This window comes from Equus przewalskii, chromosome 32 (genome assembly GCF_037783145.1).
Source record: "Equus przewalskii isolate Varuska chromosome 32, EquPr2, whole genome shotgun sequence".
In the NCBI taxonomy this organism is placed as follows: domain Eukaryota; kingdom Metazoa; phylum Chordata; class Mammalia; order Perissodactyla; family Equidae; genus Equus; species Equus przewalskii.
The window spans coordinates 2,451,871-2,467,808 of record NC_091862.1 but is presented as its reverse complement, the minus strand read 5'-3'; the positions used below and the strand labels follow the sequence as shown (position 1 = coordinate 2,467,808).

The window sequence follows — 15,938 nt, the reverse complement described above, 5'->3', positions numbered from 1 at the left end:
TGCCCAGTGGGGCCTGCCCTCCCGGCCACTGATGCTGTGTTCTTTCTTTACTAGCTGCTAGTGTAAGGATTTGTCGACAGCTCTCAGAGAAACGGATGCTTTCCTTCTTTGGGATCCGTAGGTGCATCTAGCTGTTTTATTCTCATCACAAATGATGGAAAACTACTCTGTTAGCAAAACGATTGAGCACTGTGCAGGTGAGCTTGCCATTTGGGTTAACTTGTTCCATAAGGGGGAGCCTTTGGCAGAGCCAGGGTAGTTTTGCCGATTAATATATGAGACTGTTAGGTGTGATGTGGAGATGACTTCATGGTGGTCGTGGTGAAAGTACCAGAATCCTGGGATAAAAGCATGACTCCCATAATAAAATCTTACGTTGACGTACCTAAGTTAGACAGTGATTTTTGTTTTCTAAAGTGCTGTCTTACGAGGTGTGGAGGAGGTGGATGGGGAGGGTAAGCCTGAAGTGGAGGTGCCAGAATGATTGCAGAGGGCACTTAGTGCACGTTCGCTGTTCCTGGTATTTAACTAGGACTCGCATAGGTTGTGTGCAGGAGCATCTCTCACGTGCATCGTTACTCCTAACGGTTTCGGCGTTGCCGGACTAACGTGGAGCTGGAGGCATTTAGAAAGGGTATCAGTTTAACTGTTTTTGCTGCTTGACCCGGGCCAGATGAAGAGGCAGTTCATAGAATTTTGGGACCCGAGCAGGACCCCTCCTAACACAGCTCCCCTTTGCTAACCGCTAACCCTTCTCAGCTCTCAGTGCCGTAACCGTGGCCTCACTTCGCCCAGACTGTGTTCGGTGGTGTCTGTCTGTCACACCCGCTCCCTCATCCTGTCCTTCCTTGGGCGGTGGGAGCCGGGAGGGCCTTCCATGTGGTCAGCTGGAGTCTGGGCAAGCACGTGACGCTTCGGGGCTGGACCTGTGCCGCCTTGTCTCGTGTTCTGGCCTAATTTCCGTATGGTGTATACAGTTGGCTCCATTCTAATATCCCATTTTCCCTACTTTTTTCCAAATACACACTTGTTAGGCCGCACTTATCAGTGAGGACTAGGCTGGTGCATGGGGGAGCGTGGAGAAGACCGCACTGCCAAGGGCTCTGGGCGGCACGGTGGAGACCCGCATCAGAGAGGACAGAAAGCCGCCACAGACACTGAGGGGCAGCCTGGTGGGCTTGGTCCTCGAGATTCTGGGTGGGCTCTGGGTCTGTTTGGAAGATGGCACCACTCCCGTCTTCCGCAGCCTTCAGGTGGGAGGATGAGAGAGGGAAGAATCGAGGGGGACTGCAGGTGGGGAACTGGATCTTTGCCAAGACTTGGTCATTAAAACTCACAAAGTTTGAGTATTCTGCTCAAGCAGCTCTGCAGCAAATGCAGAGTCAAAACCCAGATGCATGACCTTGCAAGCCTTTGCAAGATGAGATGAGGACGTCCGAGATGAGGACGCCCCCGCCAGCCCCGGCTGCCCACACTGACCGAGATGAGGACGCCCCAGTAGCCCCGGCTGCCCACACTGACCCCCGCTGACATGCACCTCATAGAGCGAGTACTTGGGAGAAGACAGCATTCGCATGTCAGGCCGGAACTTCTCTGCGAGCGTCTCGATGACGTCTTGAGTCATCTGCTGGTGCAGAGGGTGACCTGGCCATTAGAAAGGAGCCTCGGAATTTTGTGGAGAGCTGTGCTTGTTTCTGTGTTCAAGGAAATTACGGGGTACATAGAAACTCTGGACCTCACTCCCTGACGTCCCCAGGTAAAGTGTAACCCAGCAAACGAACAACGTTCTCCCAGGTACAGTGGTTCCCAAACTGTGGGGTGTGAGCCACTGGGTCTGTGCTTGTAGCAGAGGGCCTGAACACTCACATAAGTTTTAAACGGTATTTTAATTGATTAAAAGGAAAAAAAGGAAATAATGGGAAAGAGCATCCCACAGTTGCATGGGCTTCAGCCTGTCTTATAGTGGTATTCCTTTGGTTGGAATTTCACTGTACTTTTCTCAGAAGTAAGGTTTTAAGAAAAATCTAAATTGCGTTCATTGATTTTGGGCAGGTAGTTCCTTTTGAAAATGAGTTAGAGTTGTATTCTGAAGTGTTAGATATTCATCACGCTCGTAGTAGGCTGGGGCTGGCGTTTCCCTCGGTCTTCTCGTGCAGTCTCACGCAGTCTCTGTAGCCTCAGGGCCAGACAGGCCTCAGGGACAGAGGCACAGGCTTGCAAGGTCATGCATCTGGGTTTTGACTCTGCATTTGCTGCAGAGCTGCTTGAGCAGAATACTCAAACTTTGTGAGTTTTAATGACCAAGTCTTGAAAATAAGGTTCAATGATAGTATCTACTTGATGGGTTGTCAGAAAGACATGATAAAATGGTGCATGTCAAGGAGTGGCTGGCGCTTGCTGAAGACTCAGTAAGTGCTGGTTGTTGTTAACGTCAGCTGCTCTGCAGCCCGCGCCTCGTGCCTGAGACGGGTCGGGCAGAGCAGTCGTAAATAACTTGTCCTGAGCCTCCTGATTAAATTTGAAGTCTAAACTCTCGTCTCTTGGTTTCTGTCTCAGATGTTTATGGTAATGAAACATTTTTAATAAGTGGTGAGTACACTTTTTCATTTGTTATTGTTATAGAAAGTGAATCTTTTCAGAATGTTGTTTTTCTAAAGCTGTATCATTTTGGTTTCTTTCAGGATTTGGAGTTCCATGGAGTGATGAGATTTTATTTTCAAGATAAAGCTGCTGGAAACTTTGCGACAAAGTGTATCCGGGTCTCTAGTACGGCCACCACTCAAGACGTCATCGAGACGCTCGCAGAGAAGTTCCGGCCTGACATGCGAATGCTGTCTTCTCCCAAGTACTCGCTCTATGAGGTGCATGTCAGCGGAGGTCAGTGTGGGCAGCCGGGGCTGCTGGGGCGTCCTCATCTCGTGCATGGGCAGCTTCCCAACAGCCGCTTGGCCCGGGGGCGTTTCTGTCACAGTCAACAGACCGCCCTGCTTTACTACTGGTTTCCTCTTTCTTTGTCTGCAGGGGCAGGGGAAGCACATGACAGGTTGGCAGAGTTTTGTGTGTCTGGGAAATGTTCTTGTAAGTTCCTAGCACATGCATTTGTTGGAAGTTGGAATGAAATACATTAATTTTACGTGTGATTATTTCTCCAAAGCATGACGTTTCATAATTAAAATTATCCGACGGAGCTGGATGTCACATACATTGATGATGTGCTGCTTTTGGAGAAATGTTTCGCAGAACTCTTATGTGTAGATGATAATACTACAATTACGTGTAACACAGTTAAATATTATGGGTATGAATCATCAGTCTTACTTTAATATTTTTGTAATGTGAAACTGTATTTTCATTCTTTGGGAATAATCATGGTATCTTGAGGAAACTCTTATGTAGTTAGTAATTTCTTCTTGTTTTAATGTTAGAAGTTTCAGGAAATTTCATACATCTATATCAAATAGCAATTTAAAATTAGGCTGATGAGAAATGTAGAAATTCGTAAAATTTTTTATGAGTGCTTTGGAAATGTTGAGTCATCTGTAAAAAAAAAATATAAATGCCAATTACTGCAGCAAATAAAGGATTATGTATCACACAGACCCCGTGGAATACCTGCTAATTCCATCCGCAAATCCTTTTTGAACATAGTTTATTTTTCTTCAGAAATACAGCTTTTAGGGGCCGGCCCTGTGGCCTAGTGGTTAAGCTTGGCACACTCCGCTCAGCACCCTGGGTTTGCAGGTTTTGATCCCAGTTGTAGACCTACACCACTCGTCAGTCATGCTGTGGCAGCACCTCACATATAAAATAAAGGAAGACTGGCACAGATGTTAGCTCGCGGCTAATCTTCCTCAGCAAAAAAAATAAAATAAAAATTGCAGCTTTCTTTCTTTCTACATTTGAAATTGGATTAAAGTTTTTGTAGTGTGTGGAATTCAGGTGTGACGAAACACTTTTTTCCCCAGTAATGTATAAGGTAGGCTATATTTGCTTATTACCCTTTTAAGATTATGAGGCGTCACCTACATAAAAATACTGAAACTGAATTTGACAAGAGAAGACAGCCTCCATTTTGAATGGTTTTTCTGAGGTTGAATTTTTTTCTTTACCTTAAAATCGTAAATAGGTTACAAAGAGGAAGAAAATCTCTCTCACTTCCATCCTTCTTTCTGTCTGCACTCTTTTTTTGCAGGGGAAGATTTGTCCTGAGCCAGCGTTTGTCACCAGTCTTCTTTATTTTTTCCTCCCCAAAGCCCCAGTGCGTGGTTGTATATTGTAGTTGTAAGTCCTTCTAGTTCTCCTGTGTGAGCTGCGGCCACAGTGTGGCTGCTGACAGACCAGGAAACGAACCCGGGCTACTGAAGCCATGGGAGTGCCAAACTTTAACTGCTAGGCCATTAGGGCTGACTCGTGTCTCTGTCTGTACTCTTTGGTCATTTGAATACCACCAAGTGAAATCTTTGGAAAACCTGTAATATTGAAATTTGAAATCTAAAAATGGAGTGACTTTTATGTTTTAAAGGAACCTTTTTCCTTTAAATTTTTGCTACTAGATTTGTTTTTAACTAAAAAGTAAAATCTATTCCTGGTGAGGGGATAGAAACACAAGAGCGTGTGAGGGAGGCGGGAATGGTCTCTGCCCTCCTCCTGAGGGGAGCACTGTGGGCAGTCTGGCTGTACCTTCCACAGCTTCGTACTCAGAGCAGTGCTTCCCCTGTGCCTCCACGGTGAGGACAGCCCTACTGTGCAGGGTCTCAATCTTTTCCAGGTCACAGAACCCGTAGTGTGTCAGTGATTGATTGATTTTTGGTGAGGAAGATTGGCCCTGAGCTGACATCTGTGCCAGTCTTCCTCTGTTTCGTATGTGGGATGCCGCCACACTGTGGCTTGATGAGTGACGTGTAGGTCTGCAAACCCTGGGCTGCCGAAGCGGAGCACGCAAACCCAAGCTCTCTGCCACTGGCACCCCCAGGCCAAAGGAGATACCTAACAGTTCATTTTATTGAGTAGTTAGATTCAGAAAAGTTAGTATTTATGTTCTAACAACTTGTCGGATGTTTGGAAAAATAGTGTGATAAAATGAAAGGAAAACTAAAATTTCCCTTGCGTTCTTACTCATAATTACTCCCTGTGGGGGCGGGTGTGCCTCCTGGGCCCTGCCCAGCTCCCGGATTGGAGGCAGCGTCCTCATCTCCTGTCCACACTGGTTTTGGGGCAGTGCCTGTGGTCTTTTACGGCACCGAGGAAAACCCAGCTTGACGCTGACACAGGGATGATGTACGGTCTTGTGCCGACTCTGGGCGGCCTGGAGGTAGCGAGTCCGGCCGCATCTGGCAGGTGCAACTTGTTCCTCTGAAAATTTAATATGCTTCACAGGGAGCGCTGTGGGCACCCAGCCCGTGTTTGTGAGCCATGCAGCTCTCGTGGGCTGCGTTCTGGACCCCACCCCGTGCTTCCCCCTCCAGGGAAACTCCACTCTTACCCTTTTTGTACATTAGCATTCCTTGTGTGAAAGCAATTGGAAAAATAAAAAGCATTCTGCTATTTAAAAAAAAAGCGTGAGAACCACTGAGGCAGAAGAGATCTTAAAGTGTGACCTTGTGGTGGGACCCTGACTATATTTACATTCTGTAGGTGGGCACACATCCTTTAGGACAGCCCACCCTTGGTTTTGTGTTACTTTTATGATTTAGACTTGTTTTTAATATTAGTTCTCTAAAAAAATACACTATGAAGGATTTTGCTCTAGTACAAATTTTGCAACATGAGCAATTTGGTAATTTTGGTTTGTAGCAGGAATTTCAGACTTCTTGATCCAATCTCTAATTTATTACTCTGATTTTCATTTCTCATATTTTCAGTTGATAAAATAATAATTAGGAAGTTGTTATTCTTATATTCTGATAATATCATTGTTCGTCTGGTTTTATTATAAGCCTCTGTAAGTCGGTTTGTCTTTAAATTCGTCCTCTTAGTTCTTGGGTCCTTTACCACGGTAATTCTTCAGCTGCCGCCTGTCTTAGCTGCCCTCGTTTTGGCTCATCCTGTGTACAGTTGCCTGGCTAACCTCTGCCACCTGTCGGCTTCTAGTAGGGGGTCGGGCCGTGGGGCTCTCAGGAGTCGCTCTGGTCAGTGTGCCAGCGGCTCGGTAGGTTTCTGATAAGTAAGGAAGGCAGACGCTCACCTGAGCAGTTGATGGTACAAAGGAAAGCAGACGGAGCTCCGCTGGGGAAGGGGTGTGCGGCTGAGGAGGGGGAGTTCTGCAGACAGGGAGCAGATGCCCAGAGACAGGCAGAGGACAGCCCTCACTCCCAGGCCTCATGGTGGTGGCTCCTTGCCCTCTCTCCACGGCGTGTGGCGTCAGTAAGAAGCAGAGTCTGCTGGGCGTCCTGGGAACTTGGGTGTCACAGTAACTTTATTCCCTTGTTTCCAGTTGCATATAAGAGAATTTGATTTACAGATACAGGCTTATAGCAAAGCCTGTATATTTTTTTTCCTAGTTCATGGGTATTTCTGTTATTTTCCTGATTAGATTCTAAATGTTAGGAGGAAATTGTCCCTGGTCAGTATTTGGCACTGAATACAGGGTAGTGTACATACAGAAGCAACAAAATACTGAATTAATTGTTCAAACTGTCGCTTAACAGCTTGAATTACGTGTCGGTTTCTCAGTAAGTGCTTGAGGTACTAAGGTATTCTATGTCTGTAAAATTAAATGTCTAGCAGAATGCTCTGTTAGCTTAGTGCCATTAAATAACCGTGCTGTTTCTTTTTGTTTTATGTTTTGAAGAAGAAAGAAGATTGGATGTAGATGAGAAACCCCTAGTTGTACAGTTGAATTGGAATAAAGATGATCGAGAGGGCCGATTTGTCCTTAAGAATGAGAACGACGCCTTTCCTCCTAAGGTAGGAGCCCTGTCTGCACGGATGTTGCTCCGGCCCGTCTCACTGGTCCGTGGGAGGCTGGTGGTGGGCTGGAGGCGCTCACTCTCTTTTTCACTCCTCTTCCTAAACTCTTGTTTTATCCTCGTCCTCCCATAAGCTAGTTTAAAAGCGGCCCAGCTTCTCCCTGCTTCATCCTCTGTTTCACTGAATAACCCCAAGTACTGCTCCTGATCTTTCAAAGAAGAGTCACGTAAGCTTTTGTTGTTAAGAGATTTGATGAGCAAGTAATTGGCTCCACTTTGTTTTTCCAAGTTATAAAGTCAAAGTATGTTTTAATAAGAATCAGAAGGGAAAAGTAAAACTTTACTATTTATGTGTGAACTTTCAGATACAACTTAATAAGGCCCATTTCAGACCTTTTTTGTATTATATGTGCAAGGTTAGAGATGAGGAAACTGCCTTGGTTTCCTTGGATGACGAAGTAGGGCAATTCTCAGACATTCTCCAGTGTAGGGTGCCTGGAATTCTGTGCCACTGTTCCTATGTGAAATTGATGAGAGATTGGTATAACTTGAAAATAGCCGTTACTCTGTGTTAAATCAAATGACATGTGATGCTGGATTTCAGTATTGACAATGATAGCAAATACAAAGGTTAAGAATATTTTGAGAAAAATCTTCTATTTAATTTTTCCCCCCACACATTGGGAAAAGAGTGCCATTGTTGTCTGTGGCAGCAGAGAGATGTTCGTTTTGTGTGTGTGATGTCCGTGTCCCGTGTTGCTGAGTCTGGGACGCACAGAGTGTGTTCCCGGCCCCTCACTGCTCTCTAATGAGCTGTTGCGTTTGCAGCAAATACAGAGTAAGAGTGGATAGCTGTTTTTGGGGTTTTTCCCTACTGTTCATGTTTTATTTCTGTACCACGATTTCGGCTGCTGTGCTTTTCTGTGGGCCACAGCTTCTCGGGGACGCACATTAGCACTCTTCTCAGGCTCAGGATGGAGCTGAGGCAGCTAGCACGCAAGTGGAGATGCTGACTCGTAAAGCAGAAGGCGGTTTTCCTTCCCAATAAAATAATCATTATTTCTTATTTTTCTTGATTCTTTATCAGTCAGCCTATTAAGTTATATTAAAAGTAATTTGTCTCTGTGTCATCTGCTAGCAGGCTATGTTATAAATTAAGAATAAGCAAGCAAACATATTAAGCATGATCTGGAAGAGAAATCGGAGGTTTTTGCACAAACGCAATGCTTATAACTTTGCTTCATAAAAGCTAATTTATTATGGCTACTCTTAACATTTCTTTTAAAGTCGAGAAAACATCTGTAAAGTAGATAATGATTGAAATTCTTAGTTATTTCCATATTTTTATTAGATTCCTTTTATTCAAATTATGTAAATTATTTGGATTACTTATCGAAAATTAGATTTCCTGATTCCCCCTGCAGTTTTCTTACTGAGTTTGGTGTTTTGTTTGCTTGCCTGCAGTTTTGGGTTGAGGTAAAGTTTACATGCAGTGAACTGCTCAGATCTTGCATGTGCAGTTCATTCAGTTTGATAAACAGGTCGTGTAACTGTCAGCACGGTGGAGGTGAGAACACTTCCTTCACCCGGCTTCCCTGTCCTGGCTGCCCGGTTTCCCTGTGGCCTGTGCGATGGGGTCAGCTTGGCCGCAGGCACCTTGTTGTGATTCTGCCTAGTTGCCAGCGTAGTGACAGTGTCGCTTTTATCAGAAGGCTCAAAGTAACGGACCTGAGAAGCAGGAGAAAGAAGGTGTCATCCAGAACTTCAAGAGAACTCTCTCAAAGAAGGAAAAGAAGGAGAAAAAGAAGAGAGAAAAAGAAGCAATGAGACAGGCGTCTGATAAAGATGATAGACCCTTCCAAGGGGATGACATGTAAGTTAATTTTGGAAATATTCCTGTTTCTGTGCTTTAAGCCAAATGTTGTCAATGCTGCAGACCCCGTTAAATTACTAGGTGACTTAGGCAAAGGCTGAACGTCAGCTAAGAAGTTAGTTGGGGTGTAGTCCTGCTCCTGTGTCGAGGGCGGCTGGGGAGTCTCCCTGAGCAGGACTTCTTGTTGGCGGTACCTGTGCTTGCTCCTCTGCAGTAAGCCAACTGCCGGACAGTGTTGTTTTCACTGAGTGCACCATTGATGTCGGCGTTCTCTTCATCTTCTCCTGGCCTTTGCTCTCTGTTCTTTTGGTCCTTCAGGCAGCAGTGGTTTCTTATGTTCCTCAGATACGCTCAACACCTGATCCGAGGCTGGCAGGGCCAGCGAGAAAGGCAGCCCTCCCTTTTAGGGTTCAAATGTAGCCTCTAGTTCATGCCAGTCCCACCACCTCCCGTTCGTGCTCTGTGACACCAGCCCTGTCGTACATGTACTTACCTGTCCAAAGGTCTCTGGGCTTCTGACCCCAGAGCTGAGGGAATAAGGGAAATGGTTAGAACAGAAACCAGACGTTAGAAGCAGCCGGCTTTCCCGCCTTACATTGGAGTCTCCAGCTCTGAAGGTCAGCCTCGTCAGTTTGCAGCTTAGTTTGTTCAGTTTTCACGTGCCTTCTCCTAGGCCTCTTACCCGCCTTGGTGTTGACTGCGTAGTATTCCATGTGCTGCCTTTCTGTGCTGAAGTCATCCGCTCTCAGTTTAGAAGGTCAGAGTGTATGGATTTGTGAAAGGGAAAGGGGTCCCCTGTCGCCACATGAGCCCCAGGGGAACCATAGTTTGTGTTCACTGCAGAAATGTGTGCGCTTCGTTTGGGTAGAGTTTTTAAATAGAAATATAATCAAAGTCTTTTGAAACTAGTACTTTTCACATGACATTTTTCCACTAAAATATATATATGTTACATATATGTATTCACAAGTATATATAAATTTTCACCAAAAATATGTATTAAGTAATTTAAATGTGCAGTATTCTGTCATACAGTTTTTCCGTAGTTTTTGTAGCCGGCCCCTTTTCATGTGCTTGTAGGTAGTTTACAGGTTCTTTTGGCATTGTAAATAATACTCTGGTCAGTCTCCCTGTTCTACAACTTTGGGGGCTCATCTGATTACTTCCTCAGCAGCTATGCTAGAAGAGTGGCTCAGCAACACCTCGGGATGCTGCCATGGCCGGGCTGCCCCTAGGAAAGTCTCTCACAGCCCGCCAGCCCTCTCGTTGCCTCCCAGCCTGAGAATTCTTGGGTGTTACAGACAGTCTGCTGTCTCTGCAGTGCAGAGTATCTTCAGTTAACTGAATTGTTTTGTCATTAGCAAGGTAGACGTCTTTCTACATGTTCATTAACCATTTATATTCTTCTGTTGCAATGGCCTTTTCTATTCTTTTTCCATTTTTTGGTAGATTCTAAGTGTTCTCTCTGTATTGAGGGTATTAACCGTTTGTCAGTGAGTGAGGTTGACTTGAGAGTGGAATTTGGGCCCATTTTGGATTGCATCGGAGTGGGTTGAGAAGTTGTTCGGCTGTGACGCCTGTGTCCTGAATGAGGGCTCCTGAGCACAGTGTCAGCTCGTACGCCTCTGGTTAGTGCAGTGACGCAGAGAAGGAGCTCGTGTGCGTAGATTGCCCAGATGTGAAAGTGTCAAAGAAAAGGAGAGTTTAAAACATGTGTTACAGTTTCTTCTGTTTATCAATATAGTTTATGAGGTGATAGATTATTTGTGTTAGGAAAATGAGCTACTTAAAAAGTGAGTCAAGTTGTTCAACTTTGATTCAAAGCTTGACTGGTTTTTAATTAAATTATTTTTATGATTAGAAATGACATTTTTAAAGTATATTTGTCAAAATTTAGTCAAGTGTATCAGTCTTACCTTAATATTCACTTTCAGCTCATTATTCTGTACAATTGACTTCTTGTCGTAGGGGCTGTTGGAGAATTGCCTTTTGAAAGTTTAGCTTCAAGAGCATGAACACTGGTAACTCTTGTGGTTGTTTAATCATCTTAAAAAATCATATGGAGTTCTTCAAGATTTACTTAATTTGGACAGACATTTACTAAATTAAAGTATATTTAATACCTTATTTCTTGTGGTTGGAATGTTGTGTTACTCATTTGGTCTGTTTTAGGATAAAATTGGTGAAAATTACTGAAATGTGTAATTTATACATTTCTCTTTTAGTTTCATTAATGAGTACACAATAGTTAAGTTATATAAACTCACTATAAAATTTTGGTTACCAATTCCTGCTGGTTCAGTGTATTAGTTTGTACTGAGAGGAGCTTTATTCTCTGTGCGCAGCACGGCAGACCTGTGGGGGGGGCACATGAACCTGATGACGTCTGCCGTTGGATTTGGGGATGATTACACTGTAACTATTTCTAATACAAAAGTTTTAAAGTCTTGTTGGTGCTGTTTTTTCTTGCAGTGAGAATTCTCGACTGGCTGCCGAGGTTTACAAAGACATGCCTGAAACCAGCTTCACCCGGACTATTTCCAATCCCGAGGTGGTTATGAAACGGCGGAGGCAGCAAAAACTGGAGAAGAGAATGCAGGAATTTCGGAGCTCAGATGGGCGACCTGATTCGGGTACGACTTTGAATTGTTTTTCTCTGTCATATTTGCTGTAAAGGGTGTTATTTAGTTACACTTCTTATATACGCGTGAGGCCTTGCTTCAGTAAGGTTAGTGGGTGATGTCGCCTGTTAGGAGTGAGTGTACTGTGTGTCTGATACAGAATCAGTTTGCCTTAAGTGTGAGCATTCTACTCACATAGAGATATGTTTACTTACAGATTGTTCCCCAATGTGGCTTTCTTTTTTAAATTTTGGCAAATTTTAAATATACACAAAAGAAGAGAGAGATATAATGACCTCCCCATGTGCTTATTATCAAGCTTTGTAATTAACAACTCATGTTTCATCTCTGCTCTCACATATGTTGTTCCCATTCCCAAACTATTATTTTGAAGCAAGTCCCAATTTCTCGTTATTTCATCTGTAAATGTTTTGATATAGTTTCCTGAATGGTAAGGATTCTTAAAAACAGAAACAAAACAAACCACAGTGCCGTGGTCACATAAAAAAGAATTGACAGTGATTCTTTAACATCCCCGAATATCCAGTCATCGTCAGATTTTCCTGGGTGCCTCAGGTAACTGCTTTGGTTGAGTCAGGATCCTAGTAAAACCCACGTAGGGCAGTTGGTTAATGTGTCATTTATGTCTTTCGTTCTAAAATCCCCTTTCTTCTCTTTTATCTTACCTCCCAGTTTGCTTATTCGTTGGTTTGTTTTAAAAAGCTAGGTTTCTTGTTTTGTAGATTTTGCTGACTACATCCTGTGGTGCTATGTACTGTTTCTGCCTCCTGTTTTCTCGATTTCCTTGATGATATACAGATAAAGCTTTAGGGGTTTTTTTGTAGGGAGGAGGTGGGACAGAAATACTTACCTTCGTCATCCACAGGTGAGCAGTGGTTTGTAAAATTTTTTAATGAACTAATGGATTTAAAACTTCTCAGTGTTTTTCCATCTGTTGTAGTTGTTGTCCTTACTGATCCTTGAAGTGTCACTTTGTGCCCATGGGCATCTCTTCCAGCTGGCGCCTGAGCCTCTGACATGGCCCCAGTGTTCTGGGAGAGCTTCCCTGGTGACAGGATGGCTAGGCTGAGCAGGTGCACTTCCTGCTCTTTCTCTTGCCGGAGAGAGGGGCTTGATCTTCTGGAGGGATGGGCATCTGGGTGCCAGCAGGGCTCCCTGTTATTCCTTAGTCTTTGCTTCTAAGCCTGTTTAGCGGACAGTGCTAGGAAATATATATGTTTTTTACTATTTTGATTTTAGAAAATCTGGTATCTATTCTCTTACAATAAAATTCTTCTCTCCTAACAACCATAACTTATTTGCTTTTCCCTGTAATATATAGTAATAACATCAAAATAAAAATAATGTGACTTTAGTATTTGAGCTGTAAATTATTTTTGTATATTTTTAGCTATGTGGCATAAAACCTTTATTTGTAATTAACCTGTAATTGTATTCAGCAAAGAAAATAATACTTGTTATAAAGTTACATGTTAATTATAAAGTAGTTTTACTTGTTAAAAAATAACAGCATAATTATTTGAGTTTCAAAAAGTCATTGTATTAGAGGGGTATATCATTGATCCAGCCTTTCCTGAAAATGTCTGTCTTAAAATGTCATCAACTGTGTAGTTCTTTCCTAATGTTACATCCAGTTGCTTAAGAGCTGGGCGTCATCCCCTTGCATCCTGTATACTTACTTGTTTGTTTGAGGGTTTTGAACGTTGGGACTGGCAGTGTTTCTCTAAAGCCTCGTCTATAACGGTTTGGCCTGGGAGGGATCGCTTGGTTCTGGACCTCTTCTCTTGAATCCGAGCCTGAGTCAAAGGGTTTTAGCCCCTATCCAGATCGTTTTTATAAGTACAGTCTGATATGCGTGTGTGGCAGCAGGTGAGATTTGTCAGGGGCGGCTGTTTATACGTACGTCGGATTCACGGGAACAGTCTCTCTGTTAGTGGCCCCTCTTGTCTTCGTTTGTGAGGTGGTCTGTGGACCCTGGTACTGGAACGCATGGTCCCTTGGTTCTGCCGCCGTGGCAGAAGTTGCTGAGATTCCTGTGCGTCTGCAGAGCTCTGTGCTGCGCTGTGGTGCTCCAGCAGCCCCTGGCCATGATGGAAGCTGGCCCTGAAACATGTTTGCCACCCTAGCATCTTTTGAGCCTTAGTCCCCTTATAACCGAGTCCTAATTATATATTTCTGGAGAATTGTAGTGTTGCTGATTCAAAAAGACCAGGAGAGTGACAGGCTTATTAGTTCCGTGAATAATTTAATAGAGTACTTTTGAGACCCAAATGATTATCTGTTTATATATATATCTCCTGTCTTGTTTAATCAAGGATTTGAAATGACGTACAAATATATACTCTCAAGAAAAAAAAGAAAAGAAAAAGAACATGAGGAGGGAAAGAAAATATGAAAATGAAGAAGAAGAAGAAAGTAAAAATTTTAAAAAGGACAAGAGGAATGCCCAGGCACACCTCCCTATGCTAACCTACTACGTACCAGAACTGAGGGGACTCTATGCCACGGGAAGGGGCTTGGCGTCATTATTGCAACCATAATTTCCTCAGTGGTTCCTTGAGGAATGTTTAAGTGTGGGCTCAGGGGTGTGTGAGTCATGGTAAAGATAGCTGGCTTGGAGTATCAGTTTTTATAAGTAGCTTAAAATGTTTTTATAAGAAATGAGTTTTCATTGTGGATTAGGATGTAACATTTATAGATATTGTTAAGATAAAACAGGAAACTCTGCTTGTCACTTCAGGCTATGCCCCCAGGGACCCATATTTATTTTCCTCTGCCATTGGGGGTACTTTGATGGGAAATTTTGATATAATCTGTTAATAAGCTGCTGAAGAGTCCTAAGCTGGAGCTTAGCCTAAGCTTCAGATATGAAGAGTTTGCTGTGGAAGCAGAGCAGCTGATGGGTTTGAGGGGTTGGTGATCGGAAGGAGGCACGCCCAGTGAAAGTATTGTGTTGCCCGTGTAAGGACTGAGCCGCTGCACTCGATCATTGACAGTGGGCTGCAGAGAGAGGATGGAGGACATATGTAAGAGGTAACAGCCTGGATTGTACTGGGAGGGAGGCGTGCAGGATGACCCTGCTTTTACTTGGATAGGCATTGATGGGCTGTGGCACGCAGGAACATTGGGAGTGGAGGATAGGTGTTGTTTATGTGTGTCATAAGAGGTGCTGGCATGATGTGGGGCAGCTCTTAGGCTGGTACTTCAGTGACTAGAGTTCTAGGAGGATAGGTGTTGTTTATGTGTGTCATAAGAGGTGCTGGCATGATGTGGGGCAGCTCTTAGGCTGGTACTTCAGTGACTAGAGTTCTAGTCAGCAGTGACACAGGGAGATGATGATTTGGGAGTAATCTGTGGTTGGGGGCAACATCATGGGTGTGGATGAGATTGTTTTGGGTAGAAAGTTTACAGATAATACAAAAATTTAAGGGAAGGCCATTGTTAAGAGGAGTTGGCAAAGAAAACAGAAAAAAAAAACCCTGCAAAGAGTTAGGAGGAGAAACAGCAGAACATCCAAGAAGTAGGGCTCGTCTATTAAAGGGGGGTTGAGGATGAAAAGAGCATTTTTCTGTGTAGACTCCCAGGAAACCCTAAAAAACTAGCTCTTATTAGCAAAACAGCTGTTTGTGGTTAATATTAAGCAAGTCAGATATATTAAGTTTCGGGCATTTTGTTTATTTTTAATAAATAACTTAGAAAAATATATCCTCATAACCTGCTGTAGCTATTAGCTTGGCTATTAGGTTGATGAAGAATGTGGGCTGGGGACGTGGCCACATGTGGGTGAGGCTTCTCTGAGAGTGACCGCTGAGCCTGAGGGTTGGTTCCCCAAGTTCTGATGACATACGAGTGTCTGTCTAACTCACAGCTGATCAGACTTCGCTGCTCAGGCACAGGCACTTTGTGATGGCTTCAAAGTGAAATTGACCCAGAAATGCCCTGTATATTTCAGTTACTTGACATGGCACAGATATTCTACCAACAGTTGTAGTCATGGTTTTTTCTTGCTGAGACATTCATTAACGAAGTTGTAAGAGACTTTTTAGGGAGTCAGTCCTTCCACCTTAGGTTGTCGTGAACAGTGTTGGGAGCAGCAGGGCATTGTGCCCTGGACTCTGGAGTGGGGTTGCACTGGGGATCCTTATGTACTGCGAGCCTTGGTTTGTTCATCTTCAGAACAGGGTAGTAATCCTGCCTTAATTTTAGAACTGAAACAGATGTTTACACCAATAGGCTCTAGTCCATAGTAGGAACTTTGAAATGTTAGCATCTCTCTCTCCTTCCTTAGCACGTTGGGAGGCATGTATCTCTATTATGGACAAGACCATGGTATATGCTTGTAAACAACTCTTTAAATTAGACTGTATTCATTGTATTCTTTTTATCAGAATGCCTTAGTCATTATATTAAAACCAAATTAAGTTTTAGACTGATGTTCTGAAACATTCAAATGGATGATAAAAGTAATTCCATTCAATAGCTGAATTCATTTGGCCACATGGATATGAATTTTAC

At 43.6% G+C, this 15,938-nt stretch overlaps 1 protein-coding gene across 36 annotated transcripts in view; it reads left to right on the top strand.

Moving 5' to 3' along the window:
* The window catches only part of AFDN (afadin, adherens junction formation factor), a 140,093-nt gene that overhangs the window by 33,760 nt on the left and 90,395 nt on the right, over positions 1 to 15,938 (top strand). For 17 of the 36 annotated variants that reach the window (XM_070602885.1, XM_070602902.1, XM_070602900.1 and 14 more), the window contains exons 2-5: positions 2,682 to 2,877; positions 6,791 to 6,906; positions 8,618 to 8,781; positions 11,254 to 11,414. In XM_070602885.1, coding sequence (XP_070458986.1) covers positions 2,682 to 2,877; positions 6,791 to 6,906; positions 8,618 to 8,781; positions 11,254 to 11,414 — 637 coding nt within the window. Of the gene's footprint in view, positions 1 to 1,662; positions 1,757 to 2,681; positions 2,878 to 6,790; positions 6,907 to 8,617; positions 8,782 to 11,253; positions 11,415 to 15,938 lie in introns of those variants that run through there. The other 19 variants (XM_070602901.1, XM_070602879.1, XM_070602899.1 and 16 more) reach the window with 4 other exon arrangements.